Below are 27937 nucleotides of genomic sequence, written 5' to 3'. Positions count from 1 at the left end.
GTGTGGCTCAGTGGACTGAGCTCCAGCCTTTGAACCAAAAGGTTACCGGTTTGTTTCCCAATCAGTGTACATTTCTGGGTTGCAGGCCAGGTCCCCAGTTGGGAGAGTGTGAGAGGCAACCAATCGATGTTTCTCTCACCCATTGATATTTCTCTCCCTCTCTTTCTACTTCTCTTCCCCTCTCTCTAAAAGTAAATAAATAAAATCTTTTAAAAAAATCATGCAATCCCTGAGTATTACAATCCATGCAATCCAATTTACTGGACTGTCTTAAAGTCAGATGCCAGCTGGAAGGTCAGGGAGGCCCCCAGTTTTCCTGCCCATCCCGGGCGGCCCGCTCTGGGCCTGTGGCTAAGCATCAGCCTGAACTCTTTGGAGCAATGGGAGCCAGGGAGGTGAATGACTGGAACTCCGTGTCTTGACATTTTCTCTTTAAGCTCTGCTTCGTCTGCAGGCTAGTGGGGAGGGAAGACCAAGCTGTTTGCATCTGTGTCTGCAGGACGCCTGGAACATGAGTTACAATCAAAGCCCTAATCCTGGCAGGACCGACATCCCCCAGCCGGTCTGTCTACTGGCCAGCTGGGCTTCTGTGGTAGACGGTGCAGGAATTCCCGGTGTGGCCACCACAGAACCAGCGGGATGGGGCAGGCCTGCCAGTGTGTAGGACGCTTAGATGTGCTCGGGCTCTCAGCTGGTTTTAATACATCAAGTTTTACTGGCTGCGCATAGTTGTTTAAGTGTCATCTACGGCTGCTTGTGTGCTACACGGCAGAGTTGAGTAGACGTGATGAAGACCGTATGGCCCTCAAAGTCTAAAATATTTACCACCTGGTCCTTTATGGAAAATGTTGGCTGATGACCCCTCCCTTAGCCAAGTGTTGGCCTGGCCTCGGTGGCCAGTGCCGAGACGCTTGCAACGCGCGTGATGGCATCTGGCGAGTGGACTCCGGCTCTGGGCCCTGCCCGGAGATGGAGATCTGGGCTCCACACCGACTGGAGGCTCCCTGCTAAGTAAATACTTCACGTCTGTGGTCCTTCCCTAACCCGCCCCCCGACCCGTGTCCTCCCCGCTCCTGCAGCATCCACTCGAGCATGCTGAAGGATGAGGCCGAGCCCCCCGTGGCGGGGGCGCCCCAGCTCCCTGAGGTCAGTCTGGGCCGCTTGGACTTCGATGTGTCCGACTTCTTCCTCTTCGGCTCGCCCCTCGGCCTGGTCCTGGCCATGCGGAGGACGGTGCTGCCCGGGCTGGATGGTAGGTGTGCCGTGGTCTGGGGCCCGCGTGCCTTTGTGTCCTGGGCCACACTGCATTAGCACCTCCAATCAGGGAGTGTGGGGAGGTCGGGGGCAGGTGGGGAGAGGGTCCCCGAGTTGGGGTTGGTGGACAGAGGAGAGGAGAAGTAGGAGGGGGAGGGCAGAGGAGGAAGAGTAGGGTAGTTTCCCCAGATGGAACAAAGGTGAGGTAGCTTCTGGTGGATTTCCCTGTCCTTGTCACGTGCCCCCAGATGATTTTGTGGCCCTCTTGTTCAGCTGTCATGCTCTGTGGGAAGAGAAACTGTAAATATTTACCCCATTGTACCCACCCTTCCTTCCCCAGTGTCCAGGCAGACGCACTGCAGACCGGGCACACAGCCAGGCCCACGCCAGTGCCTTTGTCACCCGCTACCCACAGCCTCAAAGCTGCCTCCATCCTCTAAAATGCACACTGAGGTGGTTTGCACCAGCAGGTCGTTAAGTAATGATTCTGAGGATGCAAGAGTCTGGAAGCACCTTGGAGAGGAACAGACCAGGGCTTCTCAAACTTCTTTTGTACCAAAGTTTACCTACAGCCTACGATACAGAACAGAGAAATGGGGGGGGTGGGGGGGGGACTCTGCTTGAAGTAGGGAGAGGAGGCAAAACCCCACCGTTGCCCTGATGGCACTAAAGAACCCCAGGGCTCGCTGGATGCTGGACAGTCCAGTCCCGAGGCGCAGAGGGATAGGGAGACGCACCGACTAGGCAGAGGCCTCAGTGGAGACACCTTCTGGCCTGTGGGAGAAGTACCTCTGACTCTCGCAAGCCAGGACCTCTGCAAACCTGGAGTTGGCTTCAGAGATCAGATAGCAACTAAGTGAAAGCTGGAAGAATTTAAAGGAGTTTGACTAGTAGAGAGAGTGGAAGAAGGGCCTGCTGGAGGGAGGGGCAGCTTGAGCAGAGGCACAGAGAAAGGAACCCAGCAAGACTGACCGACCCTCCGACGGGGAGGGTCAGATGGCCGCCACGGCAGCTGAGCTGGGTGCCTGTAGCTGTGCCCTCATGTGGGGCAGGCTGGCGTGGCTGTGAGTGCCAGACTGCAGCTGATAGTTTTGCTGCCGTTGGTAGCAGGGAGCCGCTGCATTTCTTGAGCAGAGGAGCAGGCCGCTCAGAGCTGCACTCACAAAAGCCATCGAAGGCCGAGGGAGCAGGTACCAGCAAGGGGCTTTCCCTCTGTATTCTCGCAGGATTCCAGGTGCGCCCTGCCTGCAGCCAGGTCTACAGTTTCTTCCACTGCGCAGACCCCTCTGCCTCACGGCTTGAGCCGCTACTGGAGCCCAAGTTCCACCTGGTGCCGCCTGTCAGCGTGCCACGCTACCAGAGGTTCCCGCTGGGCGATGGACAGTCCCTCCTCCTCGGTAGGCTCCCAGAGTGTGACAGAGCAGACTGAGCCAGGGCTGGGCCCCAGCCAGGGGGCACTCCAGGGCCACCATCTCTGGCCCAGCCTCTCAAGCTGTAAAGCTGATGGAGTGACTAGACCCAACTGAACAGGGGCTGTGTGCTCCTGGGGGCTAGGGCAGGCAAACTGCTCGGTCACCTGCCTTCCGAGCAGCCCACCTGTGTGAACACCTGCTCTGGAGGGAGCCATCTTGGGGCTCAGAGAGGCCCAAGCTCTGCCCGTGATGAGCTCCTGGCTAAGCTCTGGGCCAACATAATACTTGAGCTTTCGGACTTGATTGAAAGCCCAGGGGCCCAGCTGAGTGCCATTGCCCAGTGCCCAGCCTGGACCCTGGAGGTACAGAGCAGGGAGTATCTCATCCCGGTGGGCTTCATGGAGGAGGGGGCTTTTGACCAAGGCATTTGGACAGGTGTCGACGAGCTGGAGAAGGGGGCTGGAGAAGATCTTTTAGGTCGAAGGAACAGCAGAAGTGAGGGCAGTTGGGTTCGAGGGACGGCCAGTGGCCTCCAGGGCTCAAGTGCGGTGAGATGGGCATGAACTGGGGTGTTGTAAGGGGACACCTGTAATGGCCAATCAGGGCTCACAGAGGAGAGTCTTGGCTCCACGCCCCAGAGCCTGTTCAGAGGTTTGGGGCCAGATTGAGGGGGGGGCATGCCCAGCAGGCAGGGGGGAATGCTCTGCATGTGGCTCATTCAGGATTGAAAACCAACTCCCAACCCATTGTGATGAAAATTTAATTTCCAAAGTCCTGCTTTGTCAGGAGCTTCCACAGATAGAAAGGCTCTAAAACCTCCCTCCCCCATCCTAAAATGTGCCCGTCTTTGCTCAGGGCACTCCCCTGCCCCCAGAGAGCACCCTAGCTCCCAGGAGGAAGTCCCTGTTGGCTTCTGGGCTCAGCCACAGTCCTCTGTAGCACAGGAGAGAAGTCTGATACAAGAGCACACGGTTATGGGCCACCCGTGGCCTCCCCTGGGGCCTTGAGGGCACCCCCCCAAGAAGCCTTCAGTAGCTCTGTTAGGGGTGGGAGTGCCGGTGGGGACTATGACTTGTGCCTGCATAACCTACAAGTCAGAGGACATGGAAACCAACGGCTCCTTATGGTGGGTTCTGGAGGGGTGAGGGATGCAGGGCGCCTGTTGGGCAGGTGAGTGTGTAGGGTGGTGGGGGAGGAGGAGGAGCATCTTCTCTGAGTGCCCAGCCTCCCGCACACCATGGAGCTGGCACAGCACCGGGCGGGGAGGGCGGTGGTTCTATTGGAGGTCTGCTTCTAGGCCCTAACCATGAAATTCCCCCTCCAGCTGATGCCCTGCACACCCACAGCTCCCTCTTCCTGGAGGGCAGCTCCCGGGGAAGCCCGCCGATTTTGGACGCCCCTGCCTCACCCTCTCAGGCCCCGCGGTCCCAGCGCCCAGGGCGGAGGATGAGCCAGGGAAGCTCCCGCAGTGACAGCTCAGAGTCCTCCGACAGCCTGGCCCCCGCTGGAGCCTCCCGCAGTGAGTGAGAGGCTTCTGGGGCCCTCCTTGGGACCCTCCTCGGGACCCTCCTCTGGGTGGCTGCTGGTCCATTGCCAGAGCTCTGAGGGTGGGGGAGGAGGGGTAATGGAACTCCAGACTGAACTCTGACCTCAGAGTGAACTTTGACCTCTGACTGTAGACAGGGCCCTGACCTCTGACTGTGGACAGAGCTCTGACCTCAGGCAGAGCCCTGATCACAATATTCAGGTTCCCCAACTGGGAACCCTGGCTGGCCAGCAGCCCTGGGGTGAGACTGTGGATGTCTGCATGGGTCCCCTTCCTCAGGGACAAGTTTGCAGCCCATGTCCTAGAGGAGGGAGGTGGTGGGAGGTGGGAAGGGAAACAGCTTAGGTCCCAGAGCTCATTTTGAGCTGGGTGCTCAAACTTGTGCCCCGCGTGGAGTATCCACCGCTGTGCCTGCACAAGAGGGTCCCGCACTGTCCCTTGGGTACAGGCCCCAGGCAGGCTGCCCTGTCCTCACGTCCCTCTCGGCCCCGCAGTCACAGCCAGGTGGTGGGGCACCAAGCGCATCGACTACGCCCTGTACTGCCCCGAGGTCCTCACGGCCTTCCCCACCGTGGCGCTGCCCCACCTCTTCCACGCCAGCTACTGGGAGTCCACGGACGTGGTGGCTTTCATCCTGAGACAGGTACTCTGCCCCTTCCGGGCTCTGCCTGCAGGGCCCCTCTGCAGGGCCCCGTCCTTCTGTGTCTGGAGAAGAGGCTTGCCCTGCAGGCCCCGTCGGCCATTGGGCAGTCATTGGAGCCCTCGGCCAAGTGTGCATGTTGGTGGGGCTGGGGGGGGGGGGGGGGGGGGGGAGGGGTCTGGTCCCAGGCCGCCTCCATGGCCAAGGTCAGGAGTTTGATGTTATGCTGGGTCCAGTCAGAAGCTTGTACAGGTTTCTGAGCAAGGAAGAGATATCTTGGATTTTTACAAGGAAGACCCACTGCCATTTGGGGGAGAAAGCATGAGGCCCGCGATGGGCAAGCACAGGAGCCCAAGTTCAAGATGGTGGCACGGGCTAAGGTGCGGGTAGGGGAGGTGCTGAGGAGCTCAGCTGGGTGCGGGTCTGAGCTGTGGTGACAGGACTCGCTGACTTCTGGGCTGGAAAGGAGAGGGGAGGCCAGCAGGTCCTGTTACACTTGAATATTTACAGCGGTGCCACTCCGTAGGGCGGGGGGAGAGCGAGCTGGGGTGGGGAGACCGAGTCTTGGCTGTGGACCTGGGAAGGTGAGATGCCTGTTAGGTGTTGAGAAGGAAGGTGAGTATAAAGTCTGGAGCTGAGGGAAGATGTCAGCTTTACAGATAAAAATGTGGGGTCATCAGCGCTTGGATGACATTTAAAGCTAGTGACAAGTACAACGCTCTGATTCTGACACCAATTCCAATGTGTGGTTTCTTCCCCACACCGTGCAATTCAACGCCACCAGTGGGGTGTCTTACAATTCAACTCAGATTCCACTGGGTAATGGTTCGGTCCCACAAGTGTGACCTCCACCCCCCTCAGGTGCCAATTGCAAGTCCAGGTTGTCACCTGGGCTTCTGACGGGCTGATCACAGGTTCCAATCACCCCCTCCTTGGGTTTGATTAATTTGCTGGAGTGGCTCACAGGGCTCAGAGAAACATTTTTCTTATTAGATTTCTGGTTTATTATAGAAGGATATAACTCAGGAACAGCCAGAGGGAAGAGGTGCCCAGGGCAAGGTGTGGGGAAATGGCTGGAGCTTCCCTGCTCTCTCTGGGGACACTTCTCTTCCCAAACCTCCACGTGCTCACAGGCCAGAAGCGCTGTGGGCCCTCTTTTTGGAGGGTTTTAATGGAGGCTTTATTATATAAGCGTGATTGATCAAATCATTGGCCGCTGGTGACTGATCCAAAGGCCAGCCGCTCTCCCCTCTCTGGAGGTTAGGGGTTGGGACTGAAAGTTCAAACCCTCTGTTCACCTGGTTGGCTCCCTTGGCAACCGGCCCCCAAAAGTCACCTCACTAACATACCAAGAGACACTTTTGTTGCTCTCATCACTTAGACAATTACGGGGGTTTTAGGAGCTCTGTGCCATAAATAGGGATTAAAAAAAAAACAAATACATATTGCTTATGATAAATCCCAACACCACAGACACGGAGGGGAGGGGAGAGGAATTCCCATTAGATAGAGAAGGTCAAGGCTGAGTCCTGCAGCTCCACAGGGGAGAGAGGAGGAGCTACAGAAGGAGACCTCCCTCACGGTCAGGGCGGGGGAGAACCGAGGCGGGTGGGGGCGAGTGGACCGTTGAGACGGGGCCGAATGGACTCATGGGCGGGGCTTCGGCAGGAACGACTTCAGTGGAGCAAGGGGGACAGAAGCCCGGCTGGAGTGGCAGCCGGGGAGAGGCAGGGAGGGAACGGGAGACTGAGCATGGAGTAAGGGAGAGCAGAGAAGTGTGGTGGTCATCGGAGAGCCACCAAGGGTCGGAGGGAGAGTGTTTTTTTCTTATGGTGAGCGCGGTCGATCGACCACGTGTATTTGTTTGCAAAAGAGAATGGCTCAGTGGTGAGGGACAAATCAGTCCGTTTGCTTAAGAGAAGCTGTGCTCCAGGAGCAATGACCTTGAGTGGGTGGGAGGGGCTGGGATCAGGGCTTCAGGTGAGGGCGGCCTCCCGGCCTCCCCGTAACAGGAGGGAAGGCAGAGAGTGGGCACCTATGCGGGGAGATGTTGAGTGTGGAGGGAAGAGGTGCTCCCAGGCTGGAGGGCGTTTGTGAGACTGTGCTCTGGCCCTGGCTGTCAGGACGGTGGAGTGGGGGCGGGGGGGGGCCAGGCAGGGACGAGGGCCTTGAGGCCTCCAGCCTCCTGGCCTCCTGGGAGGTGGGGAGGCTTGGAGGAGGGCCTTCCAGCCACAAGCGGATGGGCCCTGACACCCTGGGAAGGAGGGGGAGGGGCTGAGGTGGCCTGACCTGGAGTCCTGCCCCTGTCGATCAGGTGATGCGCTATGAGAGCGTGAACGTCAAGGAGAGCGCTGGCTTGGATCCTGCCGCACTGAGCCCTGCTAACCCCCGAGAGAAGTGGCTTCGTAAGAGGACCCAGGTCAAGCTGCGGGTGCGTGCTTGCTGGAGTTGCACACTGGCTGGGACGTGGCCTCGGGGACATGGGCTGCCCCAGGGCTGGGGCATCCACGTGCCAGGGAAGGCCTTGGACTTGCCCCTCAGAGCTGAGCGCTCACACAGGCTGGGCCTGGTGCTTAGATGAGGCCCGTGGTGCTGCCGCGGGGTGGGGCGGGGGCTGGGGTCCACACGAGATGGGAGAGCTGGTTCCGGGTGGCCCGACTCCACAAAAGCCCCAAGAATGGGGGCCCAGGGCCCAGGGGCTGGTGAGATGCCAGTTCGGGAGCACCTGCTCCATGCCAGGCCTCTGCAGATGGGGATGGGAATTGCGACGAGCCCTGTCCCGGGCCACGGGGCGCACGGTCTGATTCACCACGCATGACCGGGAGAGACGTTGGCCGTGGCAGAGGCGGGCACAGGCCAGGAAGAGGGTGGGGAGGAGAACTGCAGGGCAGACCCTGCGGGGCTGCCATGAAGGGTCCCTCTAAAGGCGCTGAAGTATAAATAGGAGTTTGGTGTGTATACACTTGTGCTTGATCAGGAAGCACAGTTCAGGCCATTGGTCCCAGGCGCTCCTCTAGAGGGTGAGTGGAGGACAGGGATTTACAGACACAGGCACCGCTAGGGGGGCACCGCGGGGGCGATCAGACGCAGACCCCACCAACAGCCGTGAAAAGGAGAGGGGGCCCCGGCTGGTGTGGCTCAGTGGATTGAGCGCTGGCCTGCGAACCAAGGGGTCGCCAATTGGATTCCCAGTCAGGGCTCATGCCTGGGGTGTGGGTCAGGTCCCCAGTAGGGGGCGCATGAGAGGCAACCACTGGATGTTTCTCTCCATCTCTTTCTCCCTCCCTTCCCCTCTCTAAAAATAAATACATACATACATAAAAAAATAAATAAAATCTTAAAAAAATAAATAAAAGGTAGAGGGGGACCAGCGTTCCATGAATTGACTGTTTCTTTGGACATATTTATTGAAATATAACTCAGGAATTATACAATTCGCCCACCTAAAATTCAATGAATTTTAATATATTCACACATGTATGCACCCTTGTGTGTAAAGCCAATTTTAAAATATTTTCATTTCCTCCAAAGGACACCCCTTACCCTTTGGTTATCATTCCCCCTCCCCTACCCCCAGCCCTAAACCATCAGTAACCTACTTTCTGTCGCTGTAGATTTGCCTATTCTGGACATTTCACATAAATGGAACAACACAGCATCATCTCCCGTCCCCCCAGCAGGGCAGGAGGGTTCTGGTTTCTCCACACCCTCGCCAGCACTTGGTATCTGTCTCCAATTCTAGTCATCCCGGTGGGTCTGAAACGGTGTCTCACTGTGGCTTTCATTGGCACTGCCCTGACAGCTGGTGAGGTCGAGCATCTTTCCATGCGTCTGCTTCCATGAATCTACGCCCCCTCCCCCTGTCCCGTGTTCCTGCGAAGGGGGCCTGCGTCCCGCACTTGACAGTGTCACCAGGGCAGGGTTAATGACTGGTTGCTCTGTGTCCACGAAGCCCAGCTGAGGGACGAGTGCAGAGGAGGCGACTGCAGACGTCTGTTGAATTGAGTTGAAAGACCGCGGGAGTGGAGAGGAGGCAGAGGCCCTCTTTGGGGAATCCAAGCATTGTTTCTGGGGGGGACATAGCTGAGCCAGGTCACAGTGAGGGGCTGGAGCACGGGGGCAGGAGGCCAGCGAGGGCGTGTAGAATGGGGGTCCGGCGTGAGCAAAGGCCTGGCGGCCACGCAGAGCCTGACCTGAAAGGACGGGCGGGGCTCGGAAGGGGAGCAGCGGGAAAGAAGACCGAAAGGGTTGCCCGCGCAGGGCTTTGACGCTGAGCTTGGGATTTGGACTCTATTCAGACGGCACTGGGTGTCAGCGGCTTTGTGCTTTATAAAGACGACGGGTCTGCCATGGGGCTTGTTTTTGAATAAGGAGCTTCATTAAGAAGCTACGAGCAGAGTGCCGGTGGGAGGTCACACAGGTGTGGGGAGAGAAACCAGGAGGACAGTTCTGTGAAGGAAGGGCCACCAGACTGAGCGACTCGGGCGCTGAAGCCAGACCGAGTCGGGGTGGTTGGGCCAATGGAAGCCTTTGAGCTGCAGAATGAATTGGAACCAGAAATGAAGAAGGGCGGGAGTGTTGGGATCGTAGATAAAGTGATGTGATGTCCAGGAAGGCTCCAAAATCATCCGGGGTGGGCTGGGGTCGGGGTTCAGCCAGGGCAGGACATCAGAGTGGCCGTGAGTGGGTATCGGGCACACGGGACTTTGTTACACTGTTCTCTCTACTCTTGTATGTTTGAAACCTTTCACCAGGAGGAGACGGTGGTAAATGGCTATTGGATGTGAGTAGGGATGTGGAAGGAAGAGGCAAATGTGCCTGTCAGTTTCCAGCCTAGGAACCTAGGAGGATGACAGGCTATGAGGACCAGCGGTTCCTCAGGGCCATGGGGGAGGATCAAGAACAGAGAATGCCCATCTCCAGGGACCCCAGCACTCCCTGGGGACAGCATTAGAGTCTAAGGGTCTGTTTTTCTCATGGGTTCCATGGGAACACATCTCAGAAACTCTAAGGCAGGTTAATAGGGAGACATGATTTGACACATCCAAGTCCCTCCAGCCAATGCTAAGGACAATGCAATGAAAACGCAAGGTCCAGCCCCACTTGCCAAAGCTGAGCTGGTTTCTGTCCTTCCAGAATGTCACTGCTAACCACCGGGCCAATGACGTGATTGCTGCCGAAGACGGCCCCCAGGTCCTGGTGGGACGGTTCATGTACGGGCCCCTCGATATGGTGGCTCTGACGGGAGAGAAGGTACAGGGGCTGGGCCATCCCCTCCTTGACCGACCACGGGTGCACCAGGTGCCTCATGGTACCGTATGGCACGTGGGGCGAGGGCTCTGGGAGGGCTGAGCTGGGAGGCAGCCTGCCAGGGAGAGGTGAGGAGCAAGGGCTGAACTTGGTGCATGAGAGGCCAGCGTGGCTGCGGTAGAAAGAGAGAGGATGGGAGGGGCCCGGATGTGTCAGGCAGGACCCCACGCTCTGGCAGAGTGGTCCCTGGCCGAGCCCCGAAGCCAAGCCTGCAGCCGTCCGCCGCCCACAGCTTTCAGTGAGTCCCCGGCCCCCTTGCTTCCTGCAGGTGGACATCCTGGTGATGGCGGAGCCGTCCTCGGGCCGCTGGGTGCACCTGGACACGGAGATCACCAACAGCAGCGGCCGCATCACGTACAGCGTGCCGCGGCCCCGGCGCCTGGGTGTGGGCGTCTACCCCGTCAAAATGGTCGTCAGGTGAGACCTGGCAAACTTCTCGTGGTCGTTCCACCCATTTTCATGACCTTTCCAGCCTAGCCTACCCAGGAGATGGGGTCCTCAGGGTGCCCTCTTTGGGGCCTCATCCTTCTGTGGGGAGAGAGAGAAGCGGACAAGGTCACTACCAGACTCCCTTTGGCCCTGGCCCCAGACGGAGCTCTGACCCCAGTGGTGCTGACCTCCGGCCTCAGGCTAACACCTGACCCTGAGCGCACGGCTGACCCCCGGTGGTACCTTCCAGGGGCGACCAGACCTGTGCGATGAGCTACCTCACGGTGCTGCCCCGCGGCATGGAGTGCGTGGTATTCAGCATCGACGGGTCCTTTGCGGCCAGCGTGTCCATCATGGGAAGTGACCCCAAGGTCCGGCCTGGGGCTGTGGACGTTGTCCGGTGAGTGCTGCCTCCCTGCAAGGGACACGTCCCCCCTGGGCAGGAGCTAGCAGGCCCGGGGGGCATGGATGTGTGTTTTCTGGTTTCCCCTAGGAATTCCACTGGTCCCTGGGCCAGGGGCCGGCAAGTCCTGGCTTCACCTCCCATATTAATGCACTGAGCGTCCTTGGGGATCCTCCCGCCGCCTCCTAGACTCGCTTCCCCCTCCCTCCCTTTTATTCTAATTCCATCCTCCATTTATTCTAACTCCATCTGAGCTCTCTCTGCAGTGAATCAGCCCTGGTCTCACACTTTCTGACCCCAATCAGGATAAAATCGGTGTGTTCTGACGATCGCTTGCTGTGTAACAAATGGCTCCAAACTTAGCGGCTTAACGGAATAATTTATTATTCGGTCTCACGGTTCTGCAGATTGACTGGGGTTCTTTTGAAAGGTCTCATGTGGCGTCTCTCTAGCAATTTCCGCCAGAAGGTGGTCTGGGCTGGGGGTCGTCTGGAGGCCTCACTGGGCTGGGTGTTCAAGCGGGCTGGCTTCTGAATGTGTCTGTTGTTCTCGTCTGGGTTGCTCTGTCTCTCCACATGGCTGCTCCCTGGGCCTAGCCCGGCAGCTCTCAGAGTATTCAGACTTTGCACAAGGTGGCGGGCTTCCCCTGGCTCCCAGACACGCAGGTGGAAGCCGCAAGTCTTCTTATGATCCAGCTGTGGGAGTCACAGTGTCCTTTCTACTGCATTCTATCGATTGCAAGCTAGTCGCAGGTTCAGCCCAGATCCAAGGGGAAAGGTGTGAATATGGGGACTCATGGCTCACTGAGGGGCCCTCTTTGGAGACTAGCTAACATGCATTGCTAATTGAGAGGCGGGGGCTATTTCAGCTGGTTAGAGAAAGCAGAGTAGGCTTTCAGGGAGAGGTGGCATTTGAGATACCCCCTGAAGGAAGGAGATTATACATATATATTTTTTCAATCATGCCATTGTACAAATACTAGCAAGTGGACAAAGGTGAAAAGAAGAAAATCGATTGACTTAGATAGGCCGAGAAGGAGGACACACGCTGACAAGGGCAGGGAAGAGCAGAGCACGTGTGGGGACAGGCAGAACAAGTTCAGGGCGGCTGGATTTTGGAGAGCAACTGAGGACAGGGTAGGAGATGTCCAGAAACACAGCCTCCCGGGGCTACTGCATTGCTGAGAGGGGCGCAGGAGGATTTTGCCGATAGAGAAACAGAGGTGCCGTTTCTGTTCCTCCCACCCTCCTCGCCTCCCTCCACCTACCGCTGCCTCCACCTGCCCTTTCCTAAACCAGGCTCCGTGCTGGGCACTGATGCAGAGAGAGATCCCAGTAGGAGGAGTCTCGCGATGCTGTGGGGAAAACAAGTCATGGGCATGGGAGCCTGACCCCGGACTCCGAGTGATCGGAGCCCCCCGAGTGGAGCAGATCCCGGGTCCTGGGGGTTCTTGGTGTTGGGCAGGGGCTGTGCTGCCTTAGCCCAGCAGCAGTGGTTGCTCTGGGGAGAGAAGGCTGGCCTGGCTCAGGGGCTCCCAGGAGGCTGCTGACCTCACAAGGCCCCCTGGCCCTGCAGGATCAGGGCATGCCTAGGCCCAATGTCATCGCAGGAGTCAACCGCCGCCTTGTAGGCTGGGCTGTTCATTCCTGTGACAGCATCTTCTCCCAACCCCTCCCGAGTCGGCCCCCCACAGCTGGGAAGGGAGGCTGCGGTTGGTCTTTCCTCTCCGGGGACCCTTCCGGTGCTTTCGCCTCCACCCGGTGGGCTCCCCGGGTCTCTGTGGTGCTCTCCAAGCCTTGCTGCTCCTCAGAAGCTGCTTTTTGTCATCACAGATCTCTGGGCCCCACCTCCAAACTAACAGAATCTCTGGGGGTGACACCTGGGCCCGTGCATCGTCACAAAACCTCCCCAGATCTCTCAGATCATCTTCCAGATTTGGAAGCACCCAATCTCCACTGACTTCTGGCATCCTGGCTGCAAGAAGTCAGATAAGCTCTGGGCTTATCTGACTTCTTGCAGCCAGGATGCTGCGTGAAGTCAGCGGAGAGCACCTCCCGCCGTGCTGGACGGGTATGGAGAAGAGAGGCTGATCCTGCTTGGGAAGCAGGAAAAGCTTCCTGGAGGAGGGAGCCTGGAAAGGTGGGAGGATGGGAACACAGGAGACAGAGCCATGAAGGCTGCCTAGGGGAGGGGTGTGCAGCAGCAGGGTGCCGGCCTGGCCGGGGCTGCCATGCAGCTCCGCTTGGCTGGGAGGTCAGGTTCAGGGCCACAGTCAGGAGAGGGTTTGTGACCTCAGGGCCCTGGAGAGCCAGGAATGGCTTTAGGCACAGGAGTAATCAGGTTAGATTTGTGATTTACAAACATCACCATGGAAACAGCACAGGGGGTAATAGTGAAGCAACTGAGTAGAGCACAGCATGCCAGGAACATTTGGGATTAATTCATTTCACTCTTAGGGTGGCCTGCGTGGTATTTGCTAATATTATTCCCATTTCACAGAAGTGGAAACTGAAACCCTGGGGGTTAAGTAACCTGCCCAAGGTTGCACGGCCCAGGTTAGACTGAAGCGGGGGGAGTGGAGGCAAGGAGGCCTGCCAGGAGGCTCTTGTAGTGACCCAGGCGAGATAGGGGCCTGATCCAAGAAGGGATTACAGTGAGGGTATGGAGTATGGAGTAAAGATTCTAATTGGAGGAGGACAGGGGAGGAATCAAAGGCGCTTGTCTCTGGCTCCAGAAACTTGAATTGCGTTGGCAGCATCACAAAGAAGGGGACACAAGCAGAGAAGGGCACAGGAGTCCGGGGATCAGGTGGCTGTGAGCACGAGGTGCCTGTGAACGACCCAAGAGAGACATCCAGGACTCATGGGGCTCAACGGGAGGTGTGGATTTGGGGGTCCCTCTGGTTCTCCCTAGTGCTCCTTAAAGCAGCCCCTCAGCTTCTCAGGAAGGCAGCAGGCGGGGCAGGCCGGCGGGCAGTGGGTGGCTGGCAGTGGGCTGGGGCTGAGCTGGACGCTGCAATGCCCTCTCGCCAGGCACTGGCAGGACCTGGGCTACATGATCCTCTACATCACGGGGCGGCCGGACATGCAGAAGCAGCGGGTGGTGTCGTGGCTGTCCCAGCACAACTTCCCACAGGGCATGATCTTCTTCTCGGACGGGCTGGTGCATGACCCGCTGCGGCAGAAGGCCATCTTCCTCCGCAACCTCGTGCAGGAGGTGAGTGTCCTGCCTGGGGCGGGCCTTCGGCCTCGGAGGGCAGGGGTGTGGCCTCCGGGACCCTCCTCCTCACTCCTTCCCTCCTCCCTCAACCCCATTGGGCCCTCATCCACTTACCCACCACCTTACATTGTGCAAGCGATGGCCAGTTTGCAAAGCACATTCAGCTGATCTCAGTGGGCCCATGAGAAAGATGGGGCTTATTATCCTCAGTGACAGAGGGGAAAGATGAGGCTCCCTGACTTACCCAAGATCTCAGAGGTGGACTGTCATTCTTTATTTCCTGACCCTAGAGCCTACACTCTTATCTCTGCATTTGGCTGTTCATTCAGCAGACACCTAAGTGCCTATTGTGTTTTCTGCCCTGTCCAGGGCATGAAGAGCATGATGCCCTTCAGAGTTGTGACCTAGAGCTGCGGTGTGGCTCTCACATTGTGTCCCCAGGCCCTGAGGACCCCAGGCACAGCACCCCTGGGAGCTCATTAGAAATGCAGGCCCTCTGGCCCTCCCTCAGAGCTACAGAATCAAAAACTCTGGGGAGGGGCCCAGCAACCAGTGTTTTAACAAACCCTCCAGGGGATTCTGGCGCTGGCAACATTTTGAGAACCACTGAGCTAGATCCGAGGTTGACAAGCTCTGGGCCCAGGGGCGAAAGCTGGTCTGCAGCCTATTTTATATGGCCCCTGAGCTACAAATGGTTTTCATACTTTTAAATGGTTGGGGGAAAAAATCAAGTAAAGAATACTATTTCCTGACACATGAAAGATATATGAAACTCAAGTTTCAGTCCATAAATAAAGTTTTTTGCCAACACAGCCAAGCTGATTCACTATATGTGTGGTTCATGGCTGCTTTTGAGCTACAGTGCAACAGTTGAGTATCTGCAACAGAGTGCTAAGCCTAAAATATTTATTGTACTATCTGGTCTTTCACATAAAAAGTCCCCCAATCCCGGATCTAGAGGAGGGAGGACATGTAAATCTGGTGTAATTAGAAAACGCCCTATGGGCAAACAGGAGAAAGGACCAGCTCTGCCTGGGGAGGGCAGGGAAGGCTTCTAGGAGGTGGGAACTTTGGAGCTGGGTCTTGAAGCGTGAGTACGAGTTTATCAGGTGGCCAAAGAAACAGCACGTGCAAAGGCCCTGAGGTAGGAAGAGCCTGGGATGTTCTCTGAGCTGCAGGAGGGGGTGCAGGGTCAGACCCAGGACACCTGGGAGCTGAGGCCCCAGGGGTCATCAGGGACCTGAGGTTGGCAGGTTTTGAGGACCTTAGAAACCAAGCCCAGACCAGGAACTCTCTGCCGAGGGCAACGGGGGGCTATGGAAGGGCTTGAAGCCACAGAAGAGCTAAAGTATCTAATTTGGGCTGTAGGAAGATCCCTCTGGCAGCTCTGTGGAGACCAGATTGGTGGGAGAAGCAGAAGCTGGGAAGTCGGTTAGGCAGCTGTTGCGCAAACGAGAGACAGGAAGATGAGCGTCTAGGTGGTAGCCATGGGATGGGGAGGAAGGCGCAGGCCCATCGGGAGGCAGATTGTCAGGACTCAGTGCTGGTTTCATGGAGGGAGGGCGGGGCTCTCGGATGTCTGTCTGGAGTAACCAGGAGGAACCAAGGCGCTACTAACCTGACCTGTCCATAGTCTCCATGGAGGTTTGTGTCTCCACAAAAGCAGAGCTTGTGTCTGTTTTGTTACCAGTATGTCGCCAGCATCTGGGGCAATGATGACACAGGATAGGCACCCAAAATATAATGAATGAGATGGAAAGGTGCAGGCTGGAAGCAGGTGACCTCATTTGTGGACCCGCTGAGGCGTGCATGGCCGTTGGACCCAAGCTGCACCCGCCCCAGCTGAAGCAGGCCAACGGAGCCCTGGGAGGGGGTGAGGAGGGCTGCGCTGGGCCCCCAGGGAGCCAGAGGCGGCCAGGAATCTCCGAGAGCCAGGTGCGGGGGAGGCCAGGGGGAGCAGCTTCCCCTACCAGGGAGGAGGAGGTGTGGCTTGGTGAGAAACGTCCTTGCCATGTGGGCTGCACACTGATGACCTCGGTGAAGAAGCGTGGCCTCAGAGGGCCGAGGGGGCAGAAGGAGCGTGGGGAGGGGCAGAGAAGGTGGGTCTCAGAGGGGCAGTGTGTGTGGGGATGGACTTGCTGGATGGAAGTTGCAGGAGTGAGCTGGGGAGAATCAGGAGGCGGCACCGGGTGGGACCAAGAAGCTGCTCCTTCCTTTGGGCTGAAGGCAGGCTGTGGGGGAGCCAGCTGATGAGGAGAGGGCCAGTGGGCTGAGGAAGCCCCCTCTTAGCTTTGACCTCCGGGGCTGGGTGGCAGCTCAGGGAGGGAAGTAAAAATTGGGAGAAGCTTCTTTGGAGGACGGGGAGCAGCAAGAATGTGTGGGGCCAGAGCTGCGTGGTTCTGTGTCTCTCCGGAAGCTCTCAGCAGCCAGCCTATAGAAATGGAGAAGGTGGCTGTGGAGGGCTCCAGCTGAGGTGTGGCCAGGGGGGTGCGGGAGGAGGGAGAGCGGCTGGAGAATGCAAGATGGAGGAGAGGGCACGCAGGGAGGCCGCAGGGAGCCCAGGCAGGGTGAGGAGGGGCGAGGCGGGAGAGGCGTGCAGAGAACCAGGGCCGGATGAGGCTAGAGAGGCTGCAAGGGTCACAGGAGGGAAGGAGCGGGGTCAGCGTGGGAAAGCCACCATTCAGAGTTCAGAGGGGGCAGTTCCGGTTCAGTCTTGGAGGTGACAGTCACTACGGACCTTAAAGACGATATCCCAGTGATGGTGGGACTTAGGAGGAAGCCAAGCTGTGACCTGGGACCAGAAGTCTCCAGGGAACCTGGGGGGCAGGGGAGTGGGAGGAAAGAAGACAGCATTGATGGGGTGCTCGAAGTGGGGAGCTGTGAGATAGTGAGCGCTCCCAAGGGGGTGGATGTCATGGGGTAGGTGGCGGGGGCGGGGGGGGGGCTGGAATGCGGAGGAGCCGGGCAGTGCTCTGAGCTGGGGTGAGGCTTCTGAGGAGGACATCAGGCCAGCCAGCGGCAGGCTGGTGTGGTGTGGACGGCACAGGTTGGAGGCCACACAGCACTGGCTCCAGTCCTGGCCCTGGGGCGTGTACACCTGGCACTCAAAGGGACGCTTTGCCCCACTGCTGCATAACCTCCGCTATCCGATATTCCTGCCCAGAGAACAGTGGGGACCGGGGGTGCAGGGGAGGGGTGAAGAGGGCAGGCCCCTGCAGGGTAGACCCACGGCTTGGGTCCTTTAGTGTGCAGACAAAGGGTCCGCCAGCAGGAGATTCCTGGGGGGCGGTTCGGCAGGGCCTCCCCGCTCCTCCATGAGCTGCCCTGTGTTTCAGTGCTTCATCAAAATCAGCGCCGCCTACGGCTCCACAAAGGACATCTCCGTCTACAGCGTGCTGGGTCTGCCGCCCTCCCAGATCTTCATTGTGGGCCGGCCCACCAAGAAGTACCAAACCCAGTGCCAGGTGGGTGGAGGCTGGGCTGGGTGGGGCGGGGCGGGGGCGAGGGAAAGGGTACAGGGGAGCAGAGTAGGTGGGTATTCCTTCATTTGTTCATTCCTGCATTTGTTTCATTCATTCATTCAACAGATACTACCAGGCACTTGCCTTGCAATGGGTCCTGTGTTGGGAGCAGGGGAGAGTCCCCGGTGGAATCGGATGCCATGTCATCCAGTCTAGCAGGGAGATGGAAAAATTTGCAGACAGTGGCAGTACAGTGTGGCAAGAGCCATACTAAACTGATGGGGGAGCAGAGAGGATTGTGGGGCTCCAGACAGGAGCAGCTAAGCAGGACGCGGGCAAGGCTGGCTTCCAGGAGCGTGAAGGAATTGTCCTAGGAGGGCCTGAGGTTGCAGGAGCGTATGTGACAGAGGCAGCAGCAAAAGCAAAGGTCAGGAGATGACAGAGAACCTGTGTATTCTGGGAACTGCAAGTGACAGCTTGTCTGTGATGTGGGAGGGCGGGGGAGGGGCTGGCCTGGCTCCGCATCCCATTGGGACTCTAAGTCTGTACTTCAGAGAGCCCCTCCGGCTGCAGGTTGAAGGGGGACGGGAGGAAGTGGCAGGGCAAGGAAGGGAGGAGAGACGTCGGAGGGTCTGTGAGGCGTTTTTTAGGCAGGATGGACCGGATGTGGTCACGATGGGATAAGATGTGCAGGATGGAGGACCGGAAAGGCAAGGATGGCACCGCCTTCTGGCTTGCTGACCCGGCACCATTCCTGGCATTGGGAAGCAGGCTGAAGGGGCAGATAGACAGAAGGGAAGGTGATGATTTTGGGGGGCATGTTGAATGTGAACTGTGAGACTGACCAGCAGGTGAGGGCCAGACATGGAGGGAGCCCAGAGTGGGGGGTCCCTAGAGCAGCGCCGATCCCCCGCCCCCCTCTGCAATACGCTCATGGACCAGGTGGGGATCCTGTTTAAATGTAGATTCGGATTCTGCAGGTCTGGGGTGGGGCCTGAGTCTGCCTAACGGTGGTCTAGGTCCACATTTCCAGCAGCACCTGAGCACCCAGTGAGAAGGCTTGACAAGGAGGAGGGTGGTAGGGACCAGGAAATAGCTAAGTTCCATGGGGCACAAGGTGGATGATGAATGGGAGAGACATATATTTTGGGATTTTAGTGAAAGTGACAACGATGGGAGTTTCGTCCCCCTCCGTCCCCCTCCACCGGGTCAGGAATCAGAGAATTCTGGAATGACCTGCAAGTAAAGACAGAAGCGCTCAGTTGTCCAAAGCAGGAGGGGGAGGCTTGAATGCTAGTGAGCTTCCAGTTTCCTGGGGTTCCAGGGAGAAACTGAAGACCGCGGGGGAGGGTGTTGCCGAGAAAGGGTGATGTTGGGGTGTGGGCGGCAGGATCGGGGGCCGGCCCCGCCCCGCTGGCCTGACTCCTATCCCCTCCGCAGTTCCTGAGCGAAGGCTACGCCGCCCACCTGGCCGCGCTGGAGGCCAGTCACCGTTCGCGCCCCAAGAAGAACAACTCGCGGATGATCCTGCGCAAGGGCAGCTTCGGTCTACACGCGCAACCCGACTTCCTGCGGAAGCGCAACCACCTGCGCAGGACCATGTCGGTGCAGCAGCCGGACCCGCCCGCCAACCCCAAGCCGGAGCGGGCCCAGAGCCAACCGGAGTCTGACAAGGACCACGAGCGGCCCCTGTCGGCGCTCAGCTGGGCGCGCGGGCCCCCCAAGTTCGAGTCGGTGCCCTGAGGGCCAGGCTGTGCGCGAAGCAGGGGGGCCCTACCAGGCTGCTTGCGGGGACCGGAGGGGCTGCCTTCTCCCCGACACAGGCCTTTTCCTGCTTTTTCCCTCCTGTGTCTGTCCAGCAGTGTCCGACCACAGAGGGGAGGGACCCTACCCGGCCTTGGGGGCTCCCTGGGCTGCAAGGGGGTGAGGTGCCCAGGTCTCAGCGCAGCCACTGCTGCCTCCCCGGTGCCTGCGACTTCAAGCCCACGTCAGGGCTGATGTCTGTGTAGTGCGGGGTGCAGGCCTGCCCGGAGTGTTTGACGAAGTCAACCTCCTTTCTGAGCTCTCCAGGCTTCTGCAGCGAGGCTAGGCAGGCCCTAAAGGGAGAGGCCCCCAGGCCAGGGATCCACAGCTGCCGGCTTCTTGGCTGTGCGGTGGAGAGGCGAGGGACGTTTGCGCCTGCCCTCCCTGTGACATCCTGAGTCACCATCGTGGGCCTGGCTCTCCTGTGGCAAAGTGGCCACTTTCTGGGAGTGAGAGGATGCCCCCTGGGCTCATGCTACGTTCAGGTGTCTGTCCGTGACCCAGGCAGGACGGGTCTGGTGCTGACGGTCTGTCCTCCTGCAGTTGTTCATGTCTCGCCTTCTTGTCCTCAGAATCTTCATTCTCCTGTGGCCCTTGAGGACAGTTGTTTCTCTTTCCGGAGTCTTGCCTGGTGCCCTCCCCTGGGAGGCTGCAGCCCTGGGCTCTGGCCTGGCTGGGCGGGCTGTGAGCCCTGGAGCTGGCTGCTGGCCCTCTCAGGGCCCTGCCTTCCTATGTCACGGAGGGGTCTCCCCCGCTGAACTTAGGTTGGTGCGAGTTTCTGACTCCTCGGCTGTCGGGCACTTCTGCCCCCTGAGGCTTTTCAGGCCGGAGAGCTCCTTGGACTGCCCCATGATCCACACCGTCCCCACAGTCAGAGAGAGAGGGGCTCTGGGTGGGCCGGGGGAGCCATGATCACCCCACCCCTCCAAAGGAAGGCCCTTGGGGTTGAGGGGAAGGGGCCCTGCTCCGTGGAGAGATTTGCTTTGCACAGATGCCCAAACCCAGTGTCCCGGGGAAAGAAACACCCTCCCAGAGGGCACCGATTGGGCCCCTCCTCCGCAGTTCAGCCCAGACTGAATTCTCCCTTGTGGCGCCTTGAAGGCACAGAGCCGAGGTCCTGGAGTTCTGGGGGTTCATGTAGTTTTGGCTCAAACTGTTGTATTTCTTTCCTTCCCTCTGCCACTCAGCTTGGTTTGGTGCCCATGACTTCCTCCTGGGTCGTCCCCTGCGGTTGGCGGGGGCTTAGCTCTCCTGGGGCCCCTCAAAGCCTGTCCAGGCCCTCACGCTGCTGGGCCCCGGGCCTGAGTCTTGGTCTCCTGCAGCCCGGCCCAGCCTCTGAGCCCCCTGAGTTCTTTCAGCCCGGGCTCTGCATCACGGGCCAGGCCAGACATCTGTATACACAGCAGGCACCTGTGTCAGCTCAGTGTCGCTTCTGCTCAATGTCTACCTCTTGCAGTCCCCATGTGGCCAGTGTCCTCCCCAACGGCAGCTGCTGGTGGGGGCGGCTGGCACCACTGGCAAATGGGGCACCCTGCTGGGGCTGGGAGGGGGTCCGGGCTCCCAGCCCCCACCCTGCTCTACTAGAAACGTGTCTTCTCCAGTCTGCCCGCTCCTGCCACATCCCCCGCCCGGCCCGCCAGCTCTCTGCTTCACTCTCAGCCCTGCGTCTGCATTACGGCGGTGCCCAGTGCTGGCCACCCTGCTGGGGAGGGGCGACCACCTGGCCTCCGCTCTGGTCCTGCCCCCTGGCTGTCCCTAAGGCACCAGCTCATGTGGCCTAGCCACCTCGCCCCGAATCCTTCCCTTCCTTTCCAAAATATGCCCTGAATTACACCTGGGCAGACTTGGTCTGATTCTCTGAAACTCCATCATCTTTCTGCAGAAGCCACTGATGTATTCCTCTCAAACGCCGAAATAACTAGCGGGAGCTACTTCTCCCCTCGTTCAATTCCCTCTGCCTTTCCTGAGAGCCCCAGGCTTGGAGCGGGAGTGAGGGAGCGTGCCAGGACCCCGGGGAATGTTGCATCCACGTGAGCGGGATCCTGCGTTTGTGGGGGTCGGAGCTGGGATGTGGGACCTGGCAGGAGGGTCACACCCTCTTCCTCTCTGGAGCTCTGGATGTGGGGCTCTGGAGACTCACGGCGAGGCTGACAGTGTACAGTGAGATATCGTGAACTTCGCTCTAGGAGCTTTCGTGGGCGTGTGACTGCGTGTGTGCGGGGCTCTGTGTAGTGACCAGACTCAGACAGCGTAGGTTTCAGTGCTGCTTTCCCGGCAACTGTAACCAATGTGCACTTTCTCTACCAGTGGTTTGTTCGATTTTGTTCGTCCAGTTTTGTTGGAGAAAAACAAAATCATGCTGTGCTCTGGAGGGGGCTGCCGCCTGTCTCTGGGTAGTTCTGTGACCCCGACTGGCTGTTTTCCTGGAAATCCTTCCTCAGGAGCTGGAAAACAGACCTCCCTGCCTGACCAAAGCTCCCCGTTTCTTGTGTGGCATGTTTGTTTCTCTGGGGTCGGTGGCCGTCCTGCTGGAGGGCCTGCCTGCCGCCTTCCTCTCCGTTCGCCCTGTCGGGGTTCAGGGTGCACCCGCAGCCAGGGCCTCCTCTTCTGGCGTCATGGGCTTTTCCCAAAGAGCTTGTCCCCTTCCTTAGGCTCCACAAAATATTAAAAAAGGAGACTTTTCATGCATTTGGATGCATGGCCCTCCTGCCTGGATACGGGGCCAGAGAAAACAAACATGTTTGAACCCCAGTATTCAGAGATTGTGGGGGGGGATGGGCTCTAGAGGGGAGGTGGTGTCTCATGGCTTTTTAACTTCTTTCACCACTTGGAGCCCATACTCATGCCCAGAGGTGTCCTGCAGACAAAGGGGGCATCGATGTTTAAACGAAGCGGGGCCGGGGGCAGAGTCCGGCTGTGGCGTGGTTTTGCACGGACGCCCTCCCACCCAGCCCAGGTGCAGCCCCACACAGGAGGGGCGCGGACTGCGGAGGAGCCTCGCAGCTGACCCCGCCTTAACAACCGACTTCCCTGCTGAGCCCTGGGAGTTTGGGTGCCAAGTGCACTGGAAACCTAGTCTCTTTAGCTCAGCCACAAGAAGTCACCTCCCTCCTTCCACGCCCTCTGGACTCGGAGGGAACTTTCTTAAAAGTTATACTTAGGGTTAAGTCGAAGCAGCGAGGCCTGGTCTGGGTCCTGCTCTCCTGCTAAGAAACCAAGAGGGTGGTTGGGAGAAGTATCAGTTGAACCCCACTCTTGTGGGGACAAGGGGCAGCAGGTGACACCAAGGAGGGGCAGGACAGGAGGGCGGTTCGCTCATGGGGCCCCCCACCCTCGGACCCCATGTCCTTTTGTATGTGTTTACCCGGTGGTGGCAGCCTGTCCGATCTTGTCTGTGGTCTGACTGTTCCTAAGTGTGTAACTCTCAGTATTATCTGTGGTGGCTGGTTCTGTGGTGAAAAGGATTTATTATATTCTTCATGGCTGCCTTGTACAAACTCCGTTAGAAAAGAAAATGTAAAATACCAGATTTCTAACAAGACAAAAACAGCATTATGGAGTTCAAAAGATTTTTACAACTGGTCTTGATTTTGATGTGAGCTGGTTTTTAACTCTCAAACGTTGTCACTGAAATAAAAACCTTATTTGCCTTTAAAATGTGCTTTGCTCTGAATGAAACTGAGAAAACGTTCCTGTTACTCCTGTTCTCCCGGAGCTGGGGGCTGGCTGGCTTGGAGTGAGGGTGGATGAGGGGAACAAGGCTTGGCCCGAACCACAGACCAGAGTGGCCGGGGGTGTTGGTGACAGGGAAGAGAAGTCAAACACAGAGAGAGGCTTTATTATGAAAAGCACAGTTATTGGGAAAAGTTGCACACGGGTTTCTTTCTAATAAAATGACAAAGCAGATTTCTTAAATAACTTACAAAGGGCAGGAGTTGCTGCAGAGCAGAGCTACTCCTCCCTGCCACCCACAGGGCCATGAATATAAATAGGTACCTGTGGGCCCGGGTCTCAGAGCCTGAAAATCTCTCCCACCCCTTCTTTTGGAGCAGGGACGGGAGCCGGTTCCCAGTAGCCTGGGCGCTGGCGACACGGGGGCTGACTTCTCGCAGGCCGCGTTCCTGGGTGCGTGTCTCAGTGCTCTCAATACCTTCTGGAGCCTGCAGCTCACGTTGCGGAAGAGACAACCACAAGGCTCAAGTGTGGGGTGCATCTCAAAGCCTAAAAGGGGAGCAGGATGAACAATCCTTCTTCCTCTCCCAGGTGTCCTCGAGCCACTCTTGGGCTGGGGCAGGTGGTCTCTGTCGGGCTCAGACATGGCCCAGGGGGCACTGCTAAGTCCTGGTGGCTTCCTCAGGAACTCAAGGGGAGGCGGGGGCCCTAGGTGTGGGGACGCGGGGTAAGGATGGCTTGCTTCCTCCAAGACAGAGCTCCCTCCTGCCCCTCACTGTGCTCAGGACAGGGGAATGAGGGCACCATAGTCTTTCCCCCAAACGAGGGCTGGAAGGTGACGGGGTCAGTAGGGCGAGCAGCTCTGGCTCCGAGTGGGCAGGGCGACTATGCACTTCCTGCTCTGCTGGCCATCAGCTCTGTGGGTTTTTCCAGAAGACTCAGCTCTTTAACGTGCCTCCAGATATGCATACGCGCTCATGTAGGAGGAGTAGAGGAGAAAGCAGAGGACACTGAGAAAGATGCTTGGCGGGGGGCGGGCGTTACCTGAAGGGCACTGTCCTCAGTCACGAATGAAAGAAAAGGTCACGTCACCGCTAGAGATGGGAAAGCAGGAGAGGCAGATGCCACTGGGAGCTGCAGGCTCTGAGGGGCCCGCCCAGCTCCAACTAGACAAGGCCAGACCCGGCAACATGGTGGGAGCTTGGCACATTCGGTGTACCATCAAAGCTGGCAGGGCCCCGCCTAAGAGCCCGTCGGCCATGTACAAATGGCTCCGAGTTAGGGCAGTGCCAGACCCAGGCTCCGCCCACAGGATGGGGTCTGGAGCAGACCAGGAACTCCAAGCAGCTACGCAGCTTTTCCCTATCCCATGGGCGGGCAGGGCATACGGGGGCCTTGGGGAGTGTTGGACGCAGGGCAGGTTGTTCAGGAACCAGGACCCAGCCTGGTGAAGGTCCAGGTGATGGACAAGGGTGGGGGCCCAAGGCCCAGAGGGCCATGTATATCCACGGTGCATCCTTAACCACCCCGCGATCTAGGTCTTCTGTGCCCTGTCACATTGCAGTTGAAGAGACCGAGGCTCAGAGAAGGGGCGGGGCTGGCCAGGGTCACACAGTGGGCCGGAGCGGGAGGCCTGCCTGCAAGAGGGGGGCCCCCCTAGCCGTTTGGCTTTGAAGCGTGGGAAGCCAGCTTACCTCTCCCCAGCCACAATGGCCGCATCCAGCTCTTGGGACAGCTTCTGGAGATGCTGGATTCCTGCCCCCACAGGCTCCAGGTCACTGTCGGACTCACTGAACAGAAGAAAAAAGCCACAGGCACCAGTGCCTGGTTGGAAATCTGTGGCAGACGCCCCTTCCAACCCAGCACTGCAGCCTGGGGTCTGTGGGGTCTGGTCAGCACCCCAGGACCTCTCTCTAGGAAGTGACGTCAGAGCAACTTGGAACAGCTGACAGAGAACAGATGGATCAAGGCTCATGAGATCAAGGTCAAGAGCAGGTGATCATGTAAAAAGGTGAGCCCTGCTGTTCCCCACTTCAGCCTCAAGATGGCTTCCAGAGTGGCTTGTAGTCTCACTGGGAGTGTGATACAGGCAGAGCTAAGCTCACCTCTTCCTTTTATAGACAGGAAACTAAGGCCCTAAAGACTTTCCCAGGTCCCTGACTAGCAGGGAACAGAGCTGGGCCAGAACACAGATGTGACTCGGCTCAGGGTGCCTCTGGCTCCAGGGAGCCCTGGGATGCACTCAGAAGCCCCTGGGCCTGTTACTGTTTCAGGAGCAAGATGCTCTTCTGCTTACCTGGGGGAGCAGAGGGGCTCTGTAGAGGAGTAGGGGCTCCGGAAGGCGGCCTCCCTCCTGGCCCTGCGCAGTGGGTGGGCACAGGGGCCCCTCTGGGTGGGGAGGCGGTGATGCTCCCTTTCCCAGGGGCCCGGAGCTGAGCGGCCAGGGCTGGGCCCAGACAGCCGGGTGCTCCTCTGGCTCAGGCTGCGGCCTGGGGGGCTGCTGCCCTTCTGCGTCTCTCTCTTCCTCCTCCTGGCTTTCACCTGGGTTCCCACCAGCCACTTGGTGCCACTTTGGCAGGACTCCTGGATTCTCTGAGACAGGTACATGGAAATGCGAGCACAGACAAGCCAAGGGTGAGCCACCCTGGTCTCCAAGCCATAGCTCGGACCCCTCCACCTGTCAACTGACCTACACACACCAGTGGCTTTTAGTCTCCAGGGTGAGGGACATGGGTGATGTCAGGTGACAGGGGTCCATGTCGAGCTCCAGTTCAGACCTCCCAGGTGTGAGTGCAGTGGTCAGCAGCAGAACCACACCGGCTCATAGAGCCTCCATTTGCCTAAATCCAAACCTTCTTTTGGGACACAGATTGACCCAGAGACTCAAGGGCAAAGTCTACCCCCCAGGATACCGTGAGATAATTTGTCCCCCGCTTCTGGCCTCGCTCTGTTCCTCCCTCCACACTGATGCACAGAGATGCTTATCAGGGGCAGTTCTGATCATGATGCTCAGCTGCTCATTCTATGGCTGCTCACTGCCCACAGGACCAAGCCCTAACTCTCAAGCCTTTCACACCAGCCGGGGGACAGCTGTGAAGGCTCTTCCTCAGTGAGACTGTCCTTGCCTTGGCAAACCGGAGTCCAGAGTCATTAGGGCAAGACCCGAGTCACGTTTGCTGAATTATGTGACCTTGGACAGGGGACCTCATCTCATCTCTGATCCCTGGGGATAAAACAATCATGGGGTTCTTCTAGACAAAGACTAACATTTGGCTCAGAGACCAGGAACATCTTCCTTCTCCCCTTACTTCAGATTCCCAATCAGAAGGCAAGGAGAACCCCCTGTTCTCTCCTTGGAGCTCTTGTCACTCTCTCAGCCCCTGTCCTTTCTAGGTGGCACCTCCATACATCTCCAACTCCAGGTTTGAAGATGCATTCACTTGGAAGCCACCTGGGCACCTCACACCCAACGTTAAGTGACAGCTTCCTGTCCGCGTGTCTCATCTGACACCAAGCCCTCCCAAATCCACCTTCTGAGCAGCTCCCGAAGCTGCTCACTCCTCTGCAGTCCAGGGCCCCGACCCCCTCAGGGGAGACCCCGCTTCTAGACCCTTTTCCAGCAAGTAGCTAGAGAACAAGCTCTGATATTCTAATCAGACCTGATTCCCACCCTGTTGTAAGTTCTTTCTACTGGCTCCCAAGACTACCTGCATCTCTTGGGAGCGTCTAAGCGCCGGGAGCACACTGGGCCCCCCTCACTGCCCTGCCTTGCTCACCGGCCCTTCCCAAACTCAGCTCCCGCCTGCTCTCTTCAGTTGCTTGCTCTCCCGCAGCTCTGGGCCTGGACTCACCCGGTTCCTCCTGTCTCATGCGCTCCTCATTCTTCCCCCTTCTTGAGAGAACTGTGGAAGCACCCCATCTGGGAAGCCTTACCGACTAAGCTTGTTTCGGGGGCCCTCCCATTATTAGCTACTCGCTTGCAGTTTCATCTTGTACTGTGGGGATGTCTCCTCCATGAGACTGTTTTCATTCACCCACTCAACCATTTGTTGAGCACCTACTAAGTGCCAGGAGCTATTTGGGGTGCTGGGGACACAGCATTGAACAAATAAAGCCGTTGCCTTTATGGGGTCTGTGGGCCTGGGGTTTCCTTAGGGCAACGCTTCGCCAGCAGTTGACCTGGCCATGGTCAGCTTTACCTGGGACACGGCACCCAAGGCGTTCTTCGCTGAGCGCGCTGCAGCCTGGAGGCCCTGCTGCCCCGGCTCTGGGGCTTCTAGGCGTTTCCAGGAGGGGCCTGCCCCCAGATTGAGGCTGACAGCTCGCAGGGGCAGCCTCCTCTGGAACTGTCTGCAGAGGGAGCCCAGTGCCCCCCTGGAGGGCTCCAGGGGGCCAACTGCTGGCTGCAGCACCTCGCTCTCCTCCAGCTGCTCCTGGTCCTGCAGAGATCTCCTGCGAATGGCGGCCCCCACGCCTGGCCACCGAGAGGCCATCTGCCTGGCCAGCAGTCTGTTCTGTCCACCAGACCCTGGGGAGCAGGTCAAAAGGCAGGTCAGCAAGGCATCCTCCACCCCATTCTCGAGCTCCAGAGACCCCGGGTACAGGAGAAGCAGGCTGGGGAGGGGTGCACTTGGCATTTGGGGGTGCGAGGAGCAGGGTGCTTCCTGAAAGGTGGGGATGGTCAGCCAGGCCCAGAAGAGGGCAGAGGTTCAGCAAGGCTGGTCAGCATTTCCTGGGGTCTATCGCTGTAAGTGTCTGAGGAAGGCAGAGTCAGGAGCGGCTCTCCTC

The 27937-nt window shown here is 58.3% G+C and overlaps 2 protein-coding genes across 3 annotated transcripts in view; one reads left to right on the top strand and one right to left on the bottom strand.

Annotated features, from left to right (window-relative positions):
• Positions 1-23095, top strand: part of PITPNM3 (PITPNM family member 3) — an 84641-nt gene extending 61546 nt beyond the window's left edge. For both annotated transcript variants that reach the window (XM_054575851.1, XM_054575850.1), the window contains 11 exons: positions 1080-1252; positions 2481-2651; positions 3991-4185; positions 4707-4855; positions 7167-7283; positions 9989-10105; positions 10431-10579; positions 10842-10991; positions 14027-14210; positions 17549-17677; positions 19115-23095. In XM_054575851.1, the coding sequence (XP_054431826.1) occupies positions 1080-1252; positions 2481-2651; positions 3991-4185; positions 4707-4855; positions 7167-7283; positions 9989-10105; positions 10431-10579; positions 10842-10991; positions 14027-14210; positions 17549-17677; positions 19115-19417 (1837 nt within the window). In that variant the 3' untranslated portion in view covers positions 19418-23095. The remainder of the gene's footprint in view (positions 1-1079; positions 1253-2480; positions 2652-3990; positions 4186-4706; positions 4856-7166; positions 7284-9988; positions 10106-10430; positions 10580-10841; positions 10992-14026; positions 14211-17548; positions 17678-19114) is intronic.
• Positions 23096-24209: 1114 nt separating this feature from the next.
• On the bottom strand, positions 24210-27642 carry PIMREG (PICALM interacting mitotic regulator). Its single transcript, XM_054575636.1, has 4 exons — positions 27349-27642; positions 25446-25741; positions 24844-24939; positions 24210-24243 (listed from the first exon to the last, which is right to left on the bottom strand). The coding sequence occupies exons 1-4, from the start codon at positions 27640-27642 to the stop codon at positions 24210-24212; spliced, it is 720 nt and encodes a 239-aa protein (XP_054431611.1).
• Positions 27643-27937: the final 295 nt, after the last annotated feature.

Source organism: Pteronotus mesoamericanus, unplaced genomic scaffold, assembly GCF_021234165.1.
Source record: "Pteronotus mesoamericanus isolate MK-2021 breed Mesoamerican mustached bat unplaced genomic scaffold, CSHL_Meso_final contig_317, whole genome shotgun sequence".
Taxonomy (NCBI): Eukaryota; Metazoa; Chordata; class Mammalia; order Chiroptera; family Mormoopidae; genus Pteronotus; species Pteronotus mesoamericanus.
The sequence above is the reverse complement of the archived record's forward strand: the minus strand, read 5'-3'. Positions and strand labels throughout refer to the sequence as shown.